Genomic DNA, 17,228 nt, shown 5'->3' with positions numbered 1-17,228 from the left:
GAGCTACAATGAGAGTCTAACACACAACAAATTCCATCTTTAGATTCCTGGCTTGACCTAAATGATTCATTAAAGCATGCAGAAGTAAGCCAGAAGCTGTAGGATTTCTTGTATATCACACCCATATTAAGTAACAGGTGAAAAACGTGTCTAGGAAACAGAGCACCAAGCGTGCAACCCTCTTAAGGATATTATTATTGTTGTTTTTCTCCAGAATCTGATATATTGGTACTGACCTTCATCATCATCATCATTTAAACTTGTATGCCGCCCAATTTCCACTGATTCTGGGCAGTTCACAACAATCAAAGTAGTTACAATAAAATCAATAAAACATAAAGATAAAAGATGGCAAGTGAGATGAAGCATGGGAGACTCCTTCACTTGAACTACCAAGACTTCTGATAAAGCTCTCCTGCACAAGAGGAGCATTTTCCCCAGCAGGAAATCACTGTCTTGATGACCAGGCTGCTTGAAGCACTAAGCACATTCCAAAGTCGACAAAGAATTGACTAGCGAGCTGCTGCCAGATGCATCAAGCATCAGTGCTATAGCTCTACCAGTTAGCTCTTTGCAGCCTTCAGAAATATTGCAAATGGAAAGATGGTGCACTTGCTATCGCTTCTCCCAGAAACAAGGTCATATGTATATAAAGTGTCTGTATATATACCTGCAGGCATGGGGATACATGTATATGAGTGTGCACAATCCATCAACTAGCAGCTGAAAACAAGGAGAACAACAAGAAACCAGGAATACGAGAGTGTGTAAAATGACTTGTATGCTGTTATTGTTCTAAAACAAATTATTGTGCTGACTGCTTATTGCCAGCAGGAAAAAAAGATAATGTAATAAGGAAACTGGTAGGTTGGGAAGACCAGACTAAACCACACTAATTTTTTACACCTGCTGAAATGTAACGTACTTGTAGCAAGGAAGTTGCCAAAGCAGTATTCTAGCAATCTTTTCTGTTTTGAACAGCAACGTTATCCTAATACACACGCTATAGCTTATACATGTGTATAATTATACACATGCACACAGAGATAAACACAGAGATGTACCTACATGCACATACAACATACACACACACTGGGTTGGTAACCTGGTACTTCCCTTATCTTTTAACTTACAGTTCCCTTAACAATAGCCCATAGTTTAAGAAAATCTGGTGGCAGCTAGTAAAATTAATTTAAATCTCCAGTCTAAAATACTATACGTGGAGAATAGGTGACTCAATTCTACTTTTAAAATAAATTTTTTCTTGGTAAAAGAACACAGAGTCTTGCAAGTGGAACTACAATCTACATAAAGTAGCACCGCAATTTTATTTATTTATTTATTTATTTATTTTCTATCCCAACTTTATTATTTTTATAAATAACTCAAGGCGGGGAACATACCTAATACTCCTTCCTCCTCTTTTCCCCACAACAACAACCCTGTGGTGAGTTGGGCTGAGAGAGAGGGACTGGCCCAAGGTCACTCAGCCAGCTTTCATGCCTAAGGTGGGACTTAATGAGGGACATTAAAATAGCACAAACTTCTAAAACTCTGATTCTGAGGGTACAGTAAAAAAAACCAAATTGAAGATCCGCTTGAAGAAGACAGTTATTACTAAGAAGAATTTCTGCAGAAGTGAGTTCCAAAGTTTGGGTGCTGACAGCCAAAGTGTGAGTGTTCACCCCAATAGAACTTTTGAATATTCTCAAGCTTATTTACTTCTTTCATGCCAAACGAAACTCACCATTGGATGCTCTCATTTGACGCTTACACCCAACTTTATCCAGACCAATGGGCGTGCTTTGAGAAAAAGTGAAGGGGCGGAATCTGGCTGAGACAGCTTTGTAGGGAGGAACCTGATGTGCTGGTACTGGAGGCCGTGCCACAGGCTAAAAAGGCAAAAAAGAAATCTTTTACTACAGCCATGCAGGAAACAGTATTTATTTGGAAATTATGTTGTTGAAACAAGCAAAAGGGGCCCTTTTACTGCAAATCAGCGTTAGGGTTCCATGTTGTTTTCAGGACTGATAATTTATTATACCACTAATAAATTCTCCAAAGGCTATTCTTGACATAGTCAAAACAGCAACATCCATGCCCAAATCCAAAAGAGATAAAGTCTGCAAAATATCCCATGAAAAGTTAAAGGGGGGAAATAGCAAGGAATTTAAAAACAGCCCTGGAAATATCAAGTCTGCTCAATGGCCACTGAAGGCAGGGTTGGCATGCTCTGGGTCCCTTGTCCACGGGAGGCGTGCTTCTCTGTCACCATTCCTACTTTCTGGAATAGCATTTCCTCTAAAGTTCCTATGGCCCAGACCCTGCTGTCCTTTAGCAAAGCTTTAAAAACTTGGTTCTTCCAGCTGGGGCAATTTGTGAACCTGCTGGAAATCACCTAGATTTTTAAGTTGTTCTAATTCCCGGCATGGTTGATGGGTACTTCTGTTCCATTCATTTTATTGTCATGATGTGTTTTTAATTCTCTTTGTATGCCACCTTGAGTTATTTGTGATTAGGTGGCCTTATAAATTTAATTAATTATTAATAGTAGTAATTTTCAGTGACAGTTGAGCAAGAAATGAAAAAAGGAGGAAGAGAGGTAATATTTTAGAAAATCCTGAAAAAAGACCTTGCAGGCTAACTGAAATATTGCACAAACATTTTTTGCTGCAACATACTGTCCCTTTGCTATCTCTACTTCTACTGTGAGGCGAACATAACTACTTACATACAAGGGTGTCATTCATGCAGACATGGAAAATATCAGAGGGTTTGGGAAAAATCCAAGGCTTGCAGATGTTCAGAATATATTTTGGGGGAAAACAATTTAGAGAAAAAACTAAATCCAACAATACATGCTACCTGACTTCTTGGGACTATGTGAAAGCATAGGAAAGAGGAATAATGTGAAATAAGACATAGGATGTTACGGTTTGCTGAAGCACTGAGCTAAAGCAAAAGAACTTCCCATTTTTTTGCATGACCCACCTATAATTTTCTATTTAGCATTTTAAGATGTTGGATTTATATTCAGCACTCTCTCTCTCTCCCTCTCCACATTAGAGCTGGGCAGCTATAATATATTCAAATAATAAATATTCCATAAAGCAGAACCAAATTAAATGTTCACTAAATTTAGTGGGAGAATTGGGATAGCCATTTTTCTTTTCTAGTTGAAATTAGTGACACTTGCATAGTTTAAACACTGGAGGATTAACATATATGAGGTGTGCACAATATTTTTTGATGGGAGGGAAAAAGAGCTCACTTAAAGATGCATCAAGATTCCTAAAAGTGGGTGTAATCAAGTAAATATAGCAAAGCTAAGTTAAATGAAATACAAACTAAAAAACTCAAGCTACTAAGGAGATACTAGTTACTCTAAATCTACAGTCCCGATAATCAGCAAGGTAGTTTTCATTTCCAGTCAAAATCTACAAATATACTGAACCAGAAACGTGTTAACTCTCATTAGTATTATTAAATTCAACATTTAAATTCCAGGAAGGCCTCAGATAAGCTCCCAAGAGTCACTAAAGTAAATATCAGGGAAATTAATCTAAAGATTTCCAAATCAAACGCCATCACTGAAAGAGTCCTTTTTCTGGGCTGCCATACCATGAAACATAGGGGAAACCAAACAAGCAACCCACATGGCTTGCTTTATGGCAAGGGGTTCTGCAGGGAGGGTCAAAGAAGTCAAGATGGTGGTTGCAACCACACAATTGAAGCCTTGCCCCTACTCATCCATGGGGCTTTGATCATGTGGTCACAGTCACAATTTTGACTCTTGGACTTCCTTCCCCACGGATGCCCTGGTTTATGATTTGGCTGAAACCATGCATCAGGGATAGGGCATTTGATTTTCATTAACTGCCTTTTTCCGGTCCTGTTCGCAAATCAAACACAATAGATATTTTTAAAAAACAATTTTTAATGAATGTATTTCCTACACATGTTTAAGCCTCTCCTTCCATGAAAATGAAATACTGTTCCTTTCCGTTTTTTCTTATTAGATCTTTTTAATTAATTTGCTGTTAATAAGAGAAAGTGAGCACTTTTCACATTAAATTCTAGAGCTCTGACAACCTCTTTGTCAGGTTTTCACAGCCTTTCAAGAAGCTCTTTTGTCTGGAAGGGCTTTTGTATTCATTGAAACTGAAACACTTCCTTCTTCTAAATGAAATTGTCAAGCAAATGAAAGAAGTACTAACAAGGGATTTTGCTTTCTGGAATTCTACTAGCTTACACTCTAGGGTGATTCTTCAAAAGCTGATTAGGAAATATAAATACATATTGTATTTTTGTACATCTTCCCGCACTCCTTGTGTACAATTGATTACCTTTCTCTTTTTCTGAAAATAATAAGATCTTTACAAAAACCTTCAAAATCTCTTTTAATTCCTCATCTTTACAATGCTTCATCTATTCCAGTTAAACCTTCTAGGAGTAAAATAGGACTCCTATTCCAGTTAAACCTTCTAGGAGTCCTATTTTTCTTGTGGGTCCTATACAAGCACAAGGAGTTTACACTGTTTTTCAGACATTTGTTTACAAGTATTTCAGCTTCCCCCTTTTCAAAGTAAATAACATATTTCTTCTTTAAATATTTACCCCTCTTCCTTTTATTAACACTGGTAGGAAGACTGTATTTACTTCAAGCTTACATTCAGCAAGCTGAATGCAAACTGGTGGAAGACTGCCTATGAGAACTCAGTATGCTGGGGGCAGGAGGGTGAATCACACATATATAGGAAAACTGCCCATCTCGTTGGAAAGCTAAGAAAAGTAACAAAATAATGAAACAACGTTTGTGATATTTCCACAATGAGAAGTTTAAAGATAATAGCCTAGCGTTTTTCTAACTACTGAATAAACAGTGACTGTTACATTATTAATACAAAATGCTGCCTATAAAGGAAGTTAATATGAAAGTAAATAATTCAAGGGGTTTTTTTTTTTGCAAAACTTCTGTATTTATCTGTGAATTTTTTTAAAAAAAAAAACTGTCTTTGTTCACAAATATTCAAAGGTGAGAACAGAGAAAATATCTAAATAAAGCATCTCTGCCAGAAGCCTACGCTAGACAATATAGGTAGACCTATTCAGGTTTCACTGAATTCAGTGAGACTTATTGTAAAGTATGCTTTTATTTATATGAACCTCACCACATACTACTCTAATCCACATACACCACGCCCCTGACTAAAAGTGTACATGTTTATGGACTTCATATCACATATAATGTATACATCCATTCACAATTTAAATTCAGGGTGAATGAAATGGCTATATCTTCCTATGAAAAGCTCTTTTTCCTTTTTTTCTGTTTTGGTTACATCTGCAAAAAGTGCCATCAAGACAAACATTAAGGTTGGGGTATATGTCTAAAAACGTAAATGTACCCCTTTCTTAAAAAAAACAACCTGCAGAATGTTTGAAAATAAAAATGAAGTCCATATTGCTCAAATTCATTTCTTTACAGCTTGCGTTTCATATAACTGAGTCAAAGGCTACATTTGGACAACTCACTATAGCCAACTCTGTCTTAATTGCGAACGTGCCTGGGTGCTCTTCCTCATGGGTAGCATAGCTGCACATCACCTGCCTGTGACGGCTTATTCTACCTGCAAGAACTAGGAGTGTTGCTACAGTTCTGTCTCTTTCTCTCCATATATGCCATAATGCCTCACAACCTATAAACAAACCACAGATGGGTAACTTATAGTTATGCCATGTGAGGTTGCGAGCTCTTGAGGACATCTGCAGAAAAACTGTTGTTTATATCATGCCCCATGTCATCCAAGCATGGCCAAAACCAATACAGTTAAGTAAAACCCTTCTTGGAATTGTAACATAATAATGTATAGCTTCCAATATTCTAACTTAATTTGTATCTTCATTTTTTTTTTAAAAGTCAATAGGCCCTTCATATTTGTATTTATTTATTTATTACTTATAAATGGTAAGTAATAGCAACTTTATTACTATCATAATCAAAAGGCCAACTTTTGATGAATGAACTCCAACAAACTAACTTCATTCCCACGAACTGCATGATACATCATATTACGGTGACTTTTTCAAAAAAAAAATTATGATAATCTTGGTTGCCTGCTTTGGTTTTTCTTTTGAAATGAAAAGCTGGATAATGAAAAACAAAACAGTAATCATGGGTAGGATCACAAAGCAATTCTTGCTTAATAGAGGAATATATATCTACTCATTTAGATGATGATATTATGCAGGTGATAACAAGATCTTTGATTTGCAATAATTAAACATTAAGATGCCATTGACATAATAACAAAGATTTGTTATGCTTTTAATCCTTTATAGTTATGATGATAGATCATATTCTAATCATCTAGGCCAACTCCACCTTATATTATCAATCATGGGGGGTCTCTTGTAAATCTCTGTCCGTTTTATTAAATTCGTTGTGTAAATGCTTCAATTACTGTTCATAAATGTCTCCCATACTCTGAAACAGTCATGTTCATTTGCTTATAATGCATCATTATCAGTACTGTTTTATTACAGAGCCAAGAGGTGCACAGTAAAAGAGAAATATCTTAAAACCTCAAACCCCTGAAGCATCAACATCAGGGAAAGAAAAGTTAGTACAGTATACAATTACAGAGCAGGAATTATCCATTCACTAGTGTTAATTAATCTGATATCATGCTTTTAGAAAAATAAGTATGTGGTGATGATTTGGAAGAAGCAGAAAGAAGGAACAGGAGTGTCCGATATGTTCTAACTTGAAGGTTACAGGGAAGAAAAGAAGGATGATCTTTTGATTGAGTTTTTCAGTGAGTGAATTTTATTTCTTACTTGTGTGAGGAGAGCTGTTATGTCTTCTGTTTGATTAGTCTCATAGTAACTGACTGCACCAATGACAGAGATGGGTCGTCTTCTGTTTGCTTTTTGGTTGGCTACTGCACAAGTTCCAGATTTAACAGGAGGCGGCTTGGTCTCACTGTCATTCTCCAAAGAGTCCGTTTTCTGGGAACCCATAGCAACAGAATCTTCTGGAATGGAAAAACTTCTAATTGCCAACTGGCCATAATCTGAGAGGGGCCGAGGCCGAGATCTTTTTCCAGAACCCCATCTTCTGGTTGGGACTTTCTGAGCATCTGTTCTTTCTTCATCTTGGAATGGAAACTTCTTCCAATGATCATCAGTAACAACCTTTTTTCAAAGGTGAACAAGTCAAATAAGCCAAAAATACTTTAAAATCATATAAGTATTTAAGCTGTTCTAAATAGGGTTTAAATACCATGCAATTTCTACACTTTATTTCATTATACATATACGGTCAACCATACTTGATAGCAAATGTGGTAGCCTGTGGTAAAACATTAGTAACAGAAAAAAGCCAATGGCCAATTCATAGACATTTTTCTTTTATTGGAGAATTTCACCAAAATATGTGCATTTTTAAAAAAAAAGAACATATTTGTTCAATAGTCTCTAGCTGCATGTGGCCAAAATATAAGGTATGTTTTCTGATCTGTGACTTCCAGTGTGTTATGACTACAACTCTTATAAAGACCAGGCTGCCTAGGAATTATAAGAGTTGCAGTCATAGGTGTCCTCAAGAGAGTCCTGGGTAGAAGGGAAAAATGATGGCATGTGCATCATTATAGACTTCCATCAAATATTAAAATGTACTTACATAAATTACATAATTTAGTCATTTGTGCAATGATGACAAGACATGTCTTGTCACAGAACCCAATGGTTATATAGTACTTCCAACAAACCAGGGCGGGGGGCAGATAGGGAAAGGCTGATACAGAAGTATCTTGAGCAAAATCTTATGACACTGTTATATTTCAATAATCTGGTCTTTATGAAAAAGGCAGGCATTACGACATAATACTTATAAAAAATGCAATGGCTCATTTGCATATCATACTTCCAGAAACAATAACGTTTAGGAAAACTATCTTATGATTCTTAATTTAAATTACTTTTTGAAATGTATACAGGTAGTCCTCACTTAATGACTGCAATTGGGACCAGAATCTCAGTTGCTAAGCAACATGGTCATTAAGTGAGGCATCATGCGACCAGACCCGATTTTACAACCATTTTTACCACAGGCATTAAGTGAATCATGAGGTTTTTAAGCAAATCAGTGGCTCCCTATTGATTTGGCTTGTTGGAAGCTGGTTTTGCAAACTGCAATCACGTGACCTCAGGATGCTGCAACCACTCATAAATGTGAGCTGGTTGCCAAGCACCCAAATTGTGATCACATGACTGTGGAGTGGTGCAAGGGTCATAACCCTGAGGATGGGTCGTAAATAACTTTTTTTAGCCCCGTTGCATCTCTGAACTGTCCTTAAATGAATGGTTATTAAGCAAGGACTACCTGTAAACATTACAGAATGGTATTATGTCCAATGTCTTTACTAGGGTTAACCAAAGTGGTACAAAAATCATGCAAGTTTTCAAGTTGTCCAGAATTCTTCATCAGCTAAGACATTACAAAAAAGCCCCATAACTTTATATAGGTATACATCAAAGCCATCATAAACTAAGAGCACTCTGAAGGAATTTTCTTGTTTCTTAAATATAAATACTGTAATGTTAAAATTAGAAATAGATCATAAAATAGTATTTAGCAGTTAATGTCACTGATTTCTATAGGATTTATCTGAAAACAACATGGCTAAAGATTGGGTTGTTTAACATTTATGCTACAAATTGTTAATATTTACAATGGCTGATATACGATTTTCATTCTATCTCAAATAACTGACTTTTGTTCTGTGTTTATCAAGATCAACATAGAGGTAAAGAAAGCTTGCTCTTAACTGAAGGACATGAATATTGAATAATAGGGAAGCTATGGGGCATTGCATGACACTAAATATATGGTTATGATGATTTGAAATTACTTTGGAAAATAGCCAAGATACCTGAATGACTTGCTATCTCGCTCTCCTTTTGCACTACTGTTATCAAAAGTGAACCTCATGCTTCACCCTGCAACCTTCTCACTAGGTAGTGAGTTACATTAAACACAGAAGGATTTACTTATGAGAAGACACATATATATTGCTAAATTCATTTTCTTAGCTTTTTTCCAATGAATTTGCTGAAGATAATTGGGTTTATTCATCGTAATACCTAATTTTCTTTTATCCATGTTGACTGAGCGAGCCATAGTGGGCTGGTTCATAAACCATGGCTTATCAATGTAACCCCTGGGTTTACTTAATACTCTTAACAGAATTCAAATTCAAGTATCTTTATTACGGTCTTTGTCTAGCCTTCCTCCTAATAGAAAACAAACAGACCACCCCTATCCCCCACACACATTGTGTCTCAGTGCAATTTGCGAAACCAGAAATTATCTTTATATTGGCAGATGATTTTGTAACCTTATCTGGTGGGGAATAAAGAGAAATAATTAACTCAAGAAGATTATAATAATATCTATTCTAAAAGAAGTATGCCTTCTGTTGAACAAGATCTAGAGTACTCTTCCTTAACCCAATTACCTCTGGATATGTTGAATTTCCATTCTCATAATCCTCCAGCCAGCATAGGCCCATGCTGTCTGGGAGATCATGGGAACTGAAGACTAACATAGTCTAGAAGGCACCTGGCTGGAGAAAGTTGGCTTACAGCATAACGATAGAAGAGTCTCTGCAACAGCTTGGTGATACTTTCCAAAGGCCAATTGTCATTAGGGTAACAAATCTTATTAACAATGGGGCAAAGTGACTACCTGCATAATTATAGCTGTTCCTTACTTAAAACAGGCAGCAAGTTGTCATCATAATGAAGACACAAGAGGAGAACAAGACACTACTATGCTGCCAACTGATCCATAGATCTGATTTTTGCCTAATAACTTGTAAGTGACTGAAAGAAGGAGAAGAGCTTTGAGGAACATTAGGACTAAGAAAGTAGGGACCCTCGTAGTGGCCCAAAGTATCCCACCTACACCAGACTTCTACAATCTGAAACCCTCCCAGTACAGTGGGGCCACAACTCTCATAATTCATCAGCTAGCATGCTAGGAATTGCAGCTTAAGATTTGGAAGGATTCGGACTGCAGCAGACTGCTCTAAAATCTATAAAGGTTCCAATTAGAAAATACCAAATTTTGGTAATCATCGGAATTCTCCACCCACTCACCCATGTCATCCTCTGCTAGCATTTAATGACACAATGCCTCTTATTATTAAAAGTAACATCTAGTTAGTACACATATTTTCAAGGCCTAAAGATATGACATCGCTGTGGATAAAGATATGCAAAGTATCACTAAAGGCTGTAATCTTAAGCACCATTACTGGGGGAAAAGATGTAGTGAGCAGTCTTACCTCCAAATACTAATGTATGTAGCCTGCACTCTGAACTGTCCAAACTTTCTTCTGCTTATTAAGAAACAATTCCCTGCATAGGGTTTACCTCAGGCAAACAAACTTAGCAAGAGACCCGTGTAGCCCATCTGATGTGTATTTAATTGGACATTCATCCCCCTTAATTCAGGCTTACTCTTGAATATATGTGTACAAGATTGCAGCCATGACATCAACTCCCCTGTGTTCCAAAGGTTAACCCCTTCCTTTGTTATATACCCTTGTTGTGTAGTATTAACAGCTTAAACACAACTCTTCAAAATTGCACCGCACCCTCCCAACTCTGCAAACAGCTGACTGCAATTCATTTTACAAAACAGCCACAGTAACGTACAGAGGTTTCTTCTTCTAAATGCCAATTGTTATCTGACTGAAATCAGTATAACAACACTGAAGTTAAAAATAGTTATTATACTAGTTCACACCAGTTAAACACTTGAAATTATATACAAGGCAAGGGCGAGCAAATCAGAAAGAAAGCCATTCGCAGGAACATACCTTAGTACTGGTCGTAGTCATTGGAGACCCACACAGACACTGGGACATTAAAGTACTGGTTAAAGTCATCCTTCCATAATTTTCATTTCATTTTAAAATGAGTTGAGTAAAAATGAACATGATTCCTAGCACAGCTAGCTGAGCAGAGTGTTCATTTCCATGACCTTGTACCTTTAAACTAAGGGAAGGACACGTCACATGTCCTCTTTTCATTATTGCCCTAGTGCAAGCAATAAAACTTGGCGAACAATTGGAAAGATTACAACCAGCTGTACTCTGCACAAATTACAGTAAAAGATCAGCCTGTTCTGGATTCTCTATGCAAAAGCCTGATGAAGTCTGTTTATTAAGTTGCTTTAAATTTTTTATCTCATTTAAGTTACTAGCAGCTTATTATTCCAAAAAGAGTTAGATCTAAAACTAATATATTCTACTAGACAACCCGTGACCTGTTGGGCCATCGTTTCAGAGATATTTCCTTACCAGATTCCTCCATGCCTTCAACAATGGCAGAGCTTCTAATGTACTGCCTTCACTGGAAAAGTTATTAAAAATTCAGGGAGATATTCAGAGATGTATCTGCCTTGAAAACCATCCATGTCATTCATATTGATCTGTATAGCACAGTCAAACATCAGGAGTTGACAACAGGAAATGTTTCATGACATTTTGTATTATGTCATAAAATATTTTATGATAATTTCTGTCAGAAAATATTTTATAAAATTTGCCAAATTTCAATTCTAAGGGAGTCATGGGTCCTGGACTTTGGACGCATTCTGTAAGTTAGCCCATTTGAGGTACCTTGATTCAAGAATTGTTGGCCTATGATGCACCGTTTTGCCCAGTTAAAGGTTACAGACAGACATGAGTGTTTTAGTAGTATATAGATATTTGGAGAGTCCATTGCATATGTCTACATGTACACACACAGAGGGACAATAATGTATAGTGCATTCTCAGGAAAGGCTGAGGCACCAACTGTCTCAACTTTTCTTAACTTCATAGTGCACTTTCAGACTGTGATTCAGACCCTGCCCAGGGCCGCAACTAGGGTCTGTGTCACCCGGGGCAAACATGGATTCCACGCTCATTTTGGGGCCCCACCAGCGCGGCGCTCGGGGCACATGCCCTGTTTGCCCCCCCCCTAGTTGCGGCCCTGACCCTGCTTTCCAAAATTAGAGATATATTTATATGATTCCTTGTATAGCCAGATAAAAATAACAAGACTAGTTTCATGAGCAAAATTATAGTTTCTACACCATTATAGCTTTTTCTACCTGAGAATATGAAAGTTACATTTGCAGTTGGAAAACTTCTCCCTAGCCTGAAACCAAATTCTTATTTTAACATTCATGGTGCAATCTCATAGGTAACTGAACGGGAGCTATGATTTCTACTAAATGTTCAAAGTTCTAAGACAGAATTTAAATCAATATATGATAGACTCTAAGTAGATATAGGTTTCATACAGCCATAAATGACACTGGCTATTCCTTAGTAAATAGAAGATTTGGATAGCGTACATGTATTATCCACACTAGCATTAATAATTAATATTTGGAAACTTACCGAGATTTCTAAATGCCAATTTTAACTATTGTGCAATTTTTCTACAACCCTAGTAGCTTGGTCCTTAGTTTTGGTAGAAGCATTTCTCATTCACTAGAGTTATGGTAATTTCCTTCTATTCTTTAACCTATGGCCTTCATATATCTAGCCCAGGGGCCCTTCCTGGCCATAATGAGTGTATGGTATTCTTCCATCAGCATCACTTTCTCACTACCCACGGTATTATTGTCCATGCCCCTTTTTTCCTTCAACAGAGTGATTTTCACTTTCTCAGGATATACTATATGTAGCTTGTGTTGAGAAACAAAACACCATTCCAATACACTGTAGAAAAATCTGCATATACCCAAAGTTTTGTTTACATTATGGCTCCCCTGGGGGACAAATGTCTCCTGCAATGTATCTAAGGAGGTTCCCTCTGAGCATGTGGAAAATGCCTAGGGCCTCTGAAGAGGAGCAATATGAGCACAATAGGAGCCCGTTTGGTGTAGTGGTTAAGGTGCTGGCCTACAAACCAGAAGACTGTGAGTTCTAGGTCTCCCTTAGGCATGAAAGCCAGCTGGGTGACTTTGGGCCAGTCGCTCTCTCTCAGACCAACCCACCTCACAGGGTTGTTTTCGTGGGGAAAATAGGAGGCAGGAGTATTAGGTATGTTTGCCACCTAGAGTTATATATAAAAAAGCCAGGATAAAAATATGACAACAACTATTCTGGGCCCCAGGTGTAAGCAGAAAAGCTACACCCATTCTATGATAAACCGTTTAATCCTTCTCATTCAAGGCAGTTAATTCCAAGAAGTAATATTTCAATATGTTGGCATTACCCACACATTCCTGTTTTTTAGGCCACTAATTCAATGGAGAAAAAAACTGGAGAAATAAATTGGCACTGGATGAAATAAAGAGGGGTGGACACAAATGAATATTCTGCTCCTAAGTTTCTCAGAATCTCCAAAAGACCTTGAATGGGGCATTTTCATTACCTCTTAACCCCTACAGGTTAATCTGCCCTCCTTCCCCTCCTATATTTCCTATTAGACTTGCAGATTTACAGGGCATATGACAGGAATATGAAATTGATGGCTCTCCAGATCTTTCTGAGTTACAGTTTCCAGTATTTCTCACCACTGGGTGAGAAATATAGCAATATTTGAAAGTTCGGAACACCTGGCACAATCCTCATAAAGGCCTGAACCCTGATCATATTCAGACAGTACCTGTCCACAAAAATGTGTTTTTGGCTTCCTTCCCTATTTCCTTTCCAATGTCCTCCAGTGTTTTTCCTCTCCTTCCATCCATCAACTCAAACATTGCACATCTTGTTGCCCAAAATGCATTACTGTGCAAGACTCAGAGCTGACATAAATTCCCTACCTCAAAAATGTACCCTCTGTCAGCAACATTACAAGGCATTGGCAGAGATCCCACCATCACTCAAGATTCTGTAACACAACTGCACAAAACCAACAGGATGGGCAGTAGGCAGTTCATGGAACAAGTCTGCCCACCCATTTTACCTGAGTATGCCATTGTAACATATATAATTTAATAATTATTAAAGTTATATGCACAGAAAATAATTGCCAGATATGGCATTCACCAAATAATATTGCATGTATCAACCAGACCTGCTATTGAATAAATATTTATTAAAAATGGATGGATAACTGTACTCGCAGGGCTGAGCCCATAGGCTTAAAGATGGGGAGAGTCAACTCTCCTCCTCTCCTTATACACAGTCTGGTCCACTTTCTTTCAGCCCTTTGAGGTAGACCAGGTAGGAAAACAGATACCACAAGAAATACTAGAATTCTACTTTATTGATATAGGCAACAACAACAGAATCTTGAGACCCTCACAGGTTTTCTCTTTCCCTCCCTCTTATACCTAAACAGAGTCAAGGTGGCAAATCTTGAGGTTCTTTCTGACCCTCTTTTGTCTTTCCAGATAAACTGATGTTTATATAATGGCTGTCACATACTTTCTTCAAAGCTATCTCTATAATTGCTTGGTAGTTCTGTTGTTAGTAACTGTCTTCCTGAGGGATTCTTTACTTGGTGGAACAGACAGGGATCCTATGACTTACTTCCCAGGATAATGGGATTATTATTATTATTAATAAAGTTTTGTAGCTTTTAGAGCACATCATTAAGGAAATCAGCTCTTTGGGATCTGGATGAGAAGCATGATCTATAATTCAAAGTAAATTCGATTAAGAATAAGAAAAGGAAAATTAAAACTTCCTTTTTTCATTTAAGATAATCGCATGCAAAAACAATACATGGTAAAAGAGAGAAAAATATGTAGCTGCTCAAATTTCAGATAGCTGCTCTAAAAGATCTGCAATAGAGAGGTTTGCAGGAACAGTGCTGGATCCTGGGCATATCCCAAGAAGATATGAATCTGTAAGAAAAATGAAGAATTCTGCTGCACCAAGATCCCGAATTGATCAAACAGGCCAAGCTCACATAGAGACTATGGGTATCAGAGTCCATGAGGCAAACTTAAATACTAAATAACCTTAGCTAACTAGACATTTACCTATGTCAACCCAAGTAGTAATTCCTTGATCCAGAATTTCCTTTCTAACTCAGATTTACCTGTGTTTCCCTTTTGGCTTTCTGAAAATTCCCAGCTTCACTCTGGGGATGAAGGGATAATAGTCTCCACTTTTCTTTTACCTTCACCCCTTTACTTGTGCTTGTTCTACTTTTCCTGAAGATTTTCCTTCAGTTTCAACAGGACAGAGGCTATTTTACCTGATCAAGGAGGGGTTGGGATCTAATTTTTGCCTAGCTGAGCAGGAACATGTTGGAGAGAAAAGTGATTTCATTTTATTTATTAGATGCATATCCTAGCTTTGTTGATTCCCTGTCTTGGAACTCTGGCAGAGAGGGGCTGAAAGGGGACTACCATCATAACATAATCAACTAAATAAGATATAAACCCCACATTAAGTCTGCTGCCATCTAGTTTTATAAGCTCCAAAAATTTGCATTAAGCCAAACCTAGAATTAGGGCAAAGAGCTCTGAATTTTTCTCTTTTCCCAACTTTGGCCCATTAAGAGAAAAATCAAGCAAGAAATCAGAATATGCGCAGAGTTCTAATTCTTGCCATACATGTGTATCCAGCACTGGAAAATGAAACATTTCTTTCAATACTAGGTCACTTATTATTGTTTGTATTTCCTCTTTTGTGCATAAAGCATCAGCAGTGCACATTGCTCTTTATACTCATGAAAGTAAAATATTTTTGGAACTTTCTTAATCAAGAAGAGAAAAAAAGATAGGAAGAATTAAAAAATAGAACCCCAAATTATACGGGATTATACATGATCTTAAATAAATTACACCCTGTGATTATATCAAACTGGCAACTGATCACTTTTCCATCTTTTAAGATTTTTTTCACACCCAAAGGTGAAAGGGATAAAAATACCTATGTATCTTACCTACCTCAATTTCTCTGTACCTACTACACACAGATAGCAGCAAAATAAGATGGTCTCACTTCGTCTATAACCTAAACAATTTGTTAACTGTTATAATTAAAGAAAGCGTGCTGTAAATACTGTTAGTAGCTGAGCAAGGCAACACAAATTTACAGATATATTCTATTCTGATATTTAAATACAGCTCAACTTTGTATTAAAAAATTAAAGATTCTCTCTCTCCAATAAGTCAACAGACCAACCACCAGAGCCTTACACAAATCAACAGTCACATGAAAATCTTAATGCAAACTTATTAACCAGTGTCATTTGGCCTTTACCTTGACAAGTTTTTGAAGCCCAATTCACTGAGGTTCAACTTCAGAAAGTTGTTTTCAAGGTATCAAAACTTAATCTCTTTCAACTACTGGTTCTGCTAATATGAAATGGTTCAATTCACCTCAAATTAAATTCAAGGTTCTCCTCTAGGAAAGAACCCATATCTCCTTCAAGTGGCTATGGCTAGATACTCCTCAGATGTTATTTGCTGCCACAGTCTTTGGAGATTATCTTTTAAAGTCTTGGAACCATGAGAAAATCCATCATTATTTTTCATGGCTTACCGTGAACTCTATGTTTTTTTAGACAGTTTCCAGACTGAATAAGATTCAAAGTAATGAACAGCCTGCATTTGGTTTCTCTTGTTTCTTGAAGAACAGGGCTTCCTGCATCCCCTTTCATTTCAGTGGGTACCACCATTCAAGTTAGCTCTTCCATAGTTCCTTTTTGTTTCAATTTGTACCTAATTCCTATGCACATTTCATCATTTTTTCTTGGTTGTCAATTGTGCCAAGGAATGCAAAGTTCTTAACATCCAAACTGGAAAAGGGAGAATCAAAGACAAGAACAATGCTATCATTAAAAATCCAACTATTTTTTTTCCCCCTTTCTTGGCTACTTTTCTAGTCTCTTGAGACTGGAAAAGAATTATCAAATTAATGCCTTTAATGTTTCATTTCTGTCTGATGAAAACAAAGAATTCATAGAAAGATTTGTAATCTGTGTTGCAGCAATGGCCTTGCCTCCCATATTCCAGATATCTTGAAGCACTTGCAACAAGAACAGGCGTTTGTTATCTGGTCCTAAGAAAATGCTTCTAGGACAGCTAGCAAATGAGTTCATATTAGCCATGTAAATCTTCATCTTACTAACTTGGCCAAAATTACTTTTATTTCTACCAGCATAAATTGAGATATCAGAAGAGTATATTTGGTAATATGATCCCCTATCTTAAAATCAATGGGAAATAGCTGTATGCAAATGTAGTTTTTATTGAC

General features: G+C 37.0%; 1 protein-coding gene across 3 annotated transcripts in view; it reads right to left on the bottom strand.

Annotated features, from left to right (window-relative positions):
• SPATA13 (spermatogenesis associated 13) overlaps positions 1-17,228 on the bottom strand; it is a 91,077-nt gene that overhangs the window by 30,344 nt on the left and 43,505 nt on the right. Inside the window, exons 1-3 of one of the 3 annotated variants that reach the window (XM_063305762.1) lie at positions 16,515-16,533; positions 6,841-7,197; positions 1,748-1,892 (exon numbers count right to left, since the gene is read on the bottom strand). In XM_063305762.1, coding sequence (XP_063161832.1) covers positions 1,748-1,892; positions 6,841-7,023 — 328 coding nt within the window. In that variant the 5' untranslated portion in view covers positions 7,024-7,197; positions 16,515-16,533. Of the gene's footprint in view, positions 1-1,747; positions 1,893-6,840; positions 7,198-10,889; positions 11,043-16,514; positions 16,534-17,228 lie in introns of those variants that run through there. The other 2 variants (XM_063305761.1, XM_063305760.1) reach the window with 2 other exon arrangements.

The sequence above is a fragment of the Candoia aspera genome, chromosome 5, assembly GCF_035149785.1.
Source record: "Candoia aspera isolate rCanAsp1 chromosome 5, rCanAsp1.hap2, whole genome shotgun sequence".
Classification (NCBI taxonomy): Eukaryota; Metazoa; Chordata; class Lepidosauria; order Squamata; family Boidae; genus Candoia; species Candoia aspera.
The sequence above is the reverse complement of the archived record's forward strand: the minus strand, read 5'-3'. Positions and strand labels throughout refer to the sequence as shown.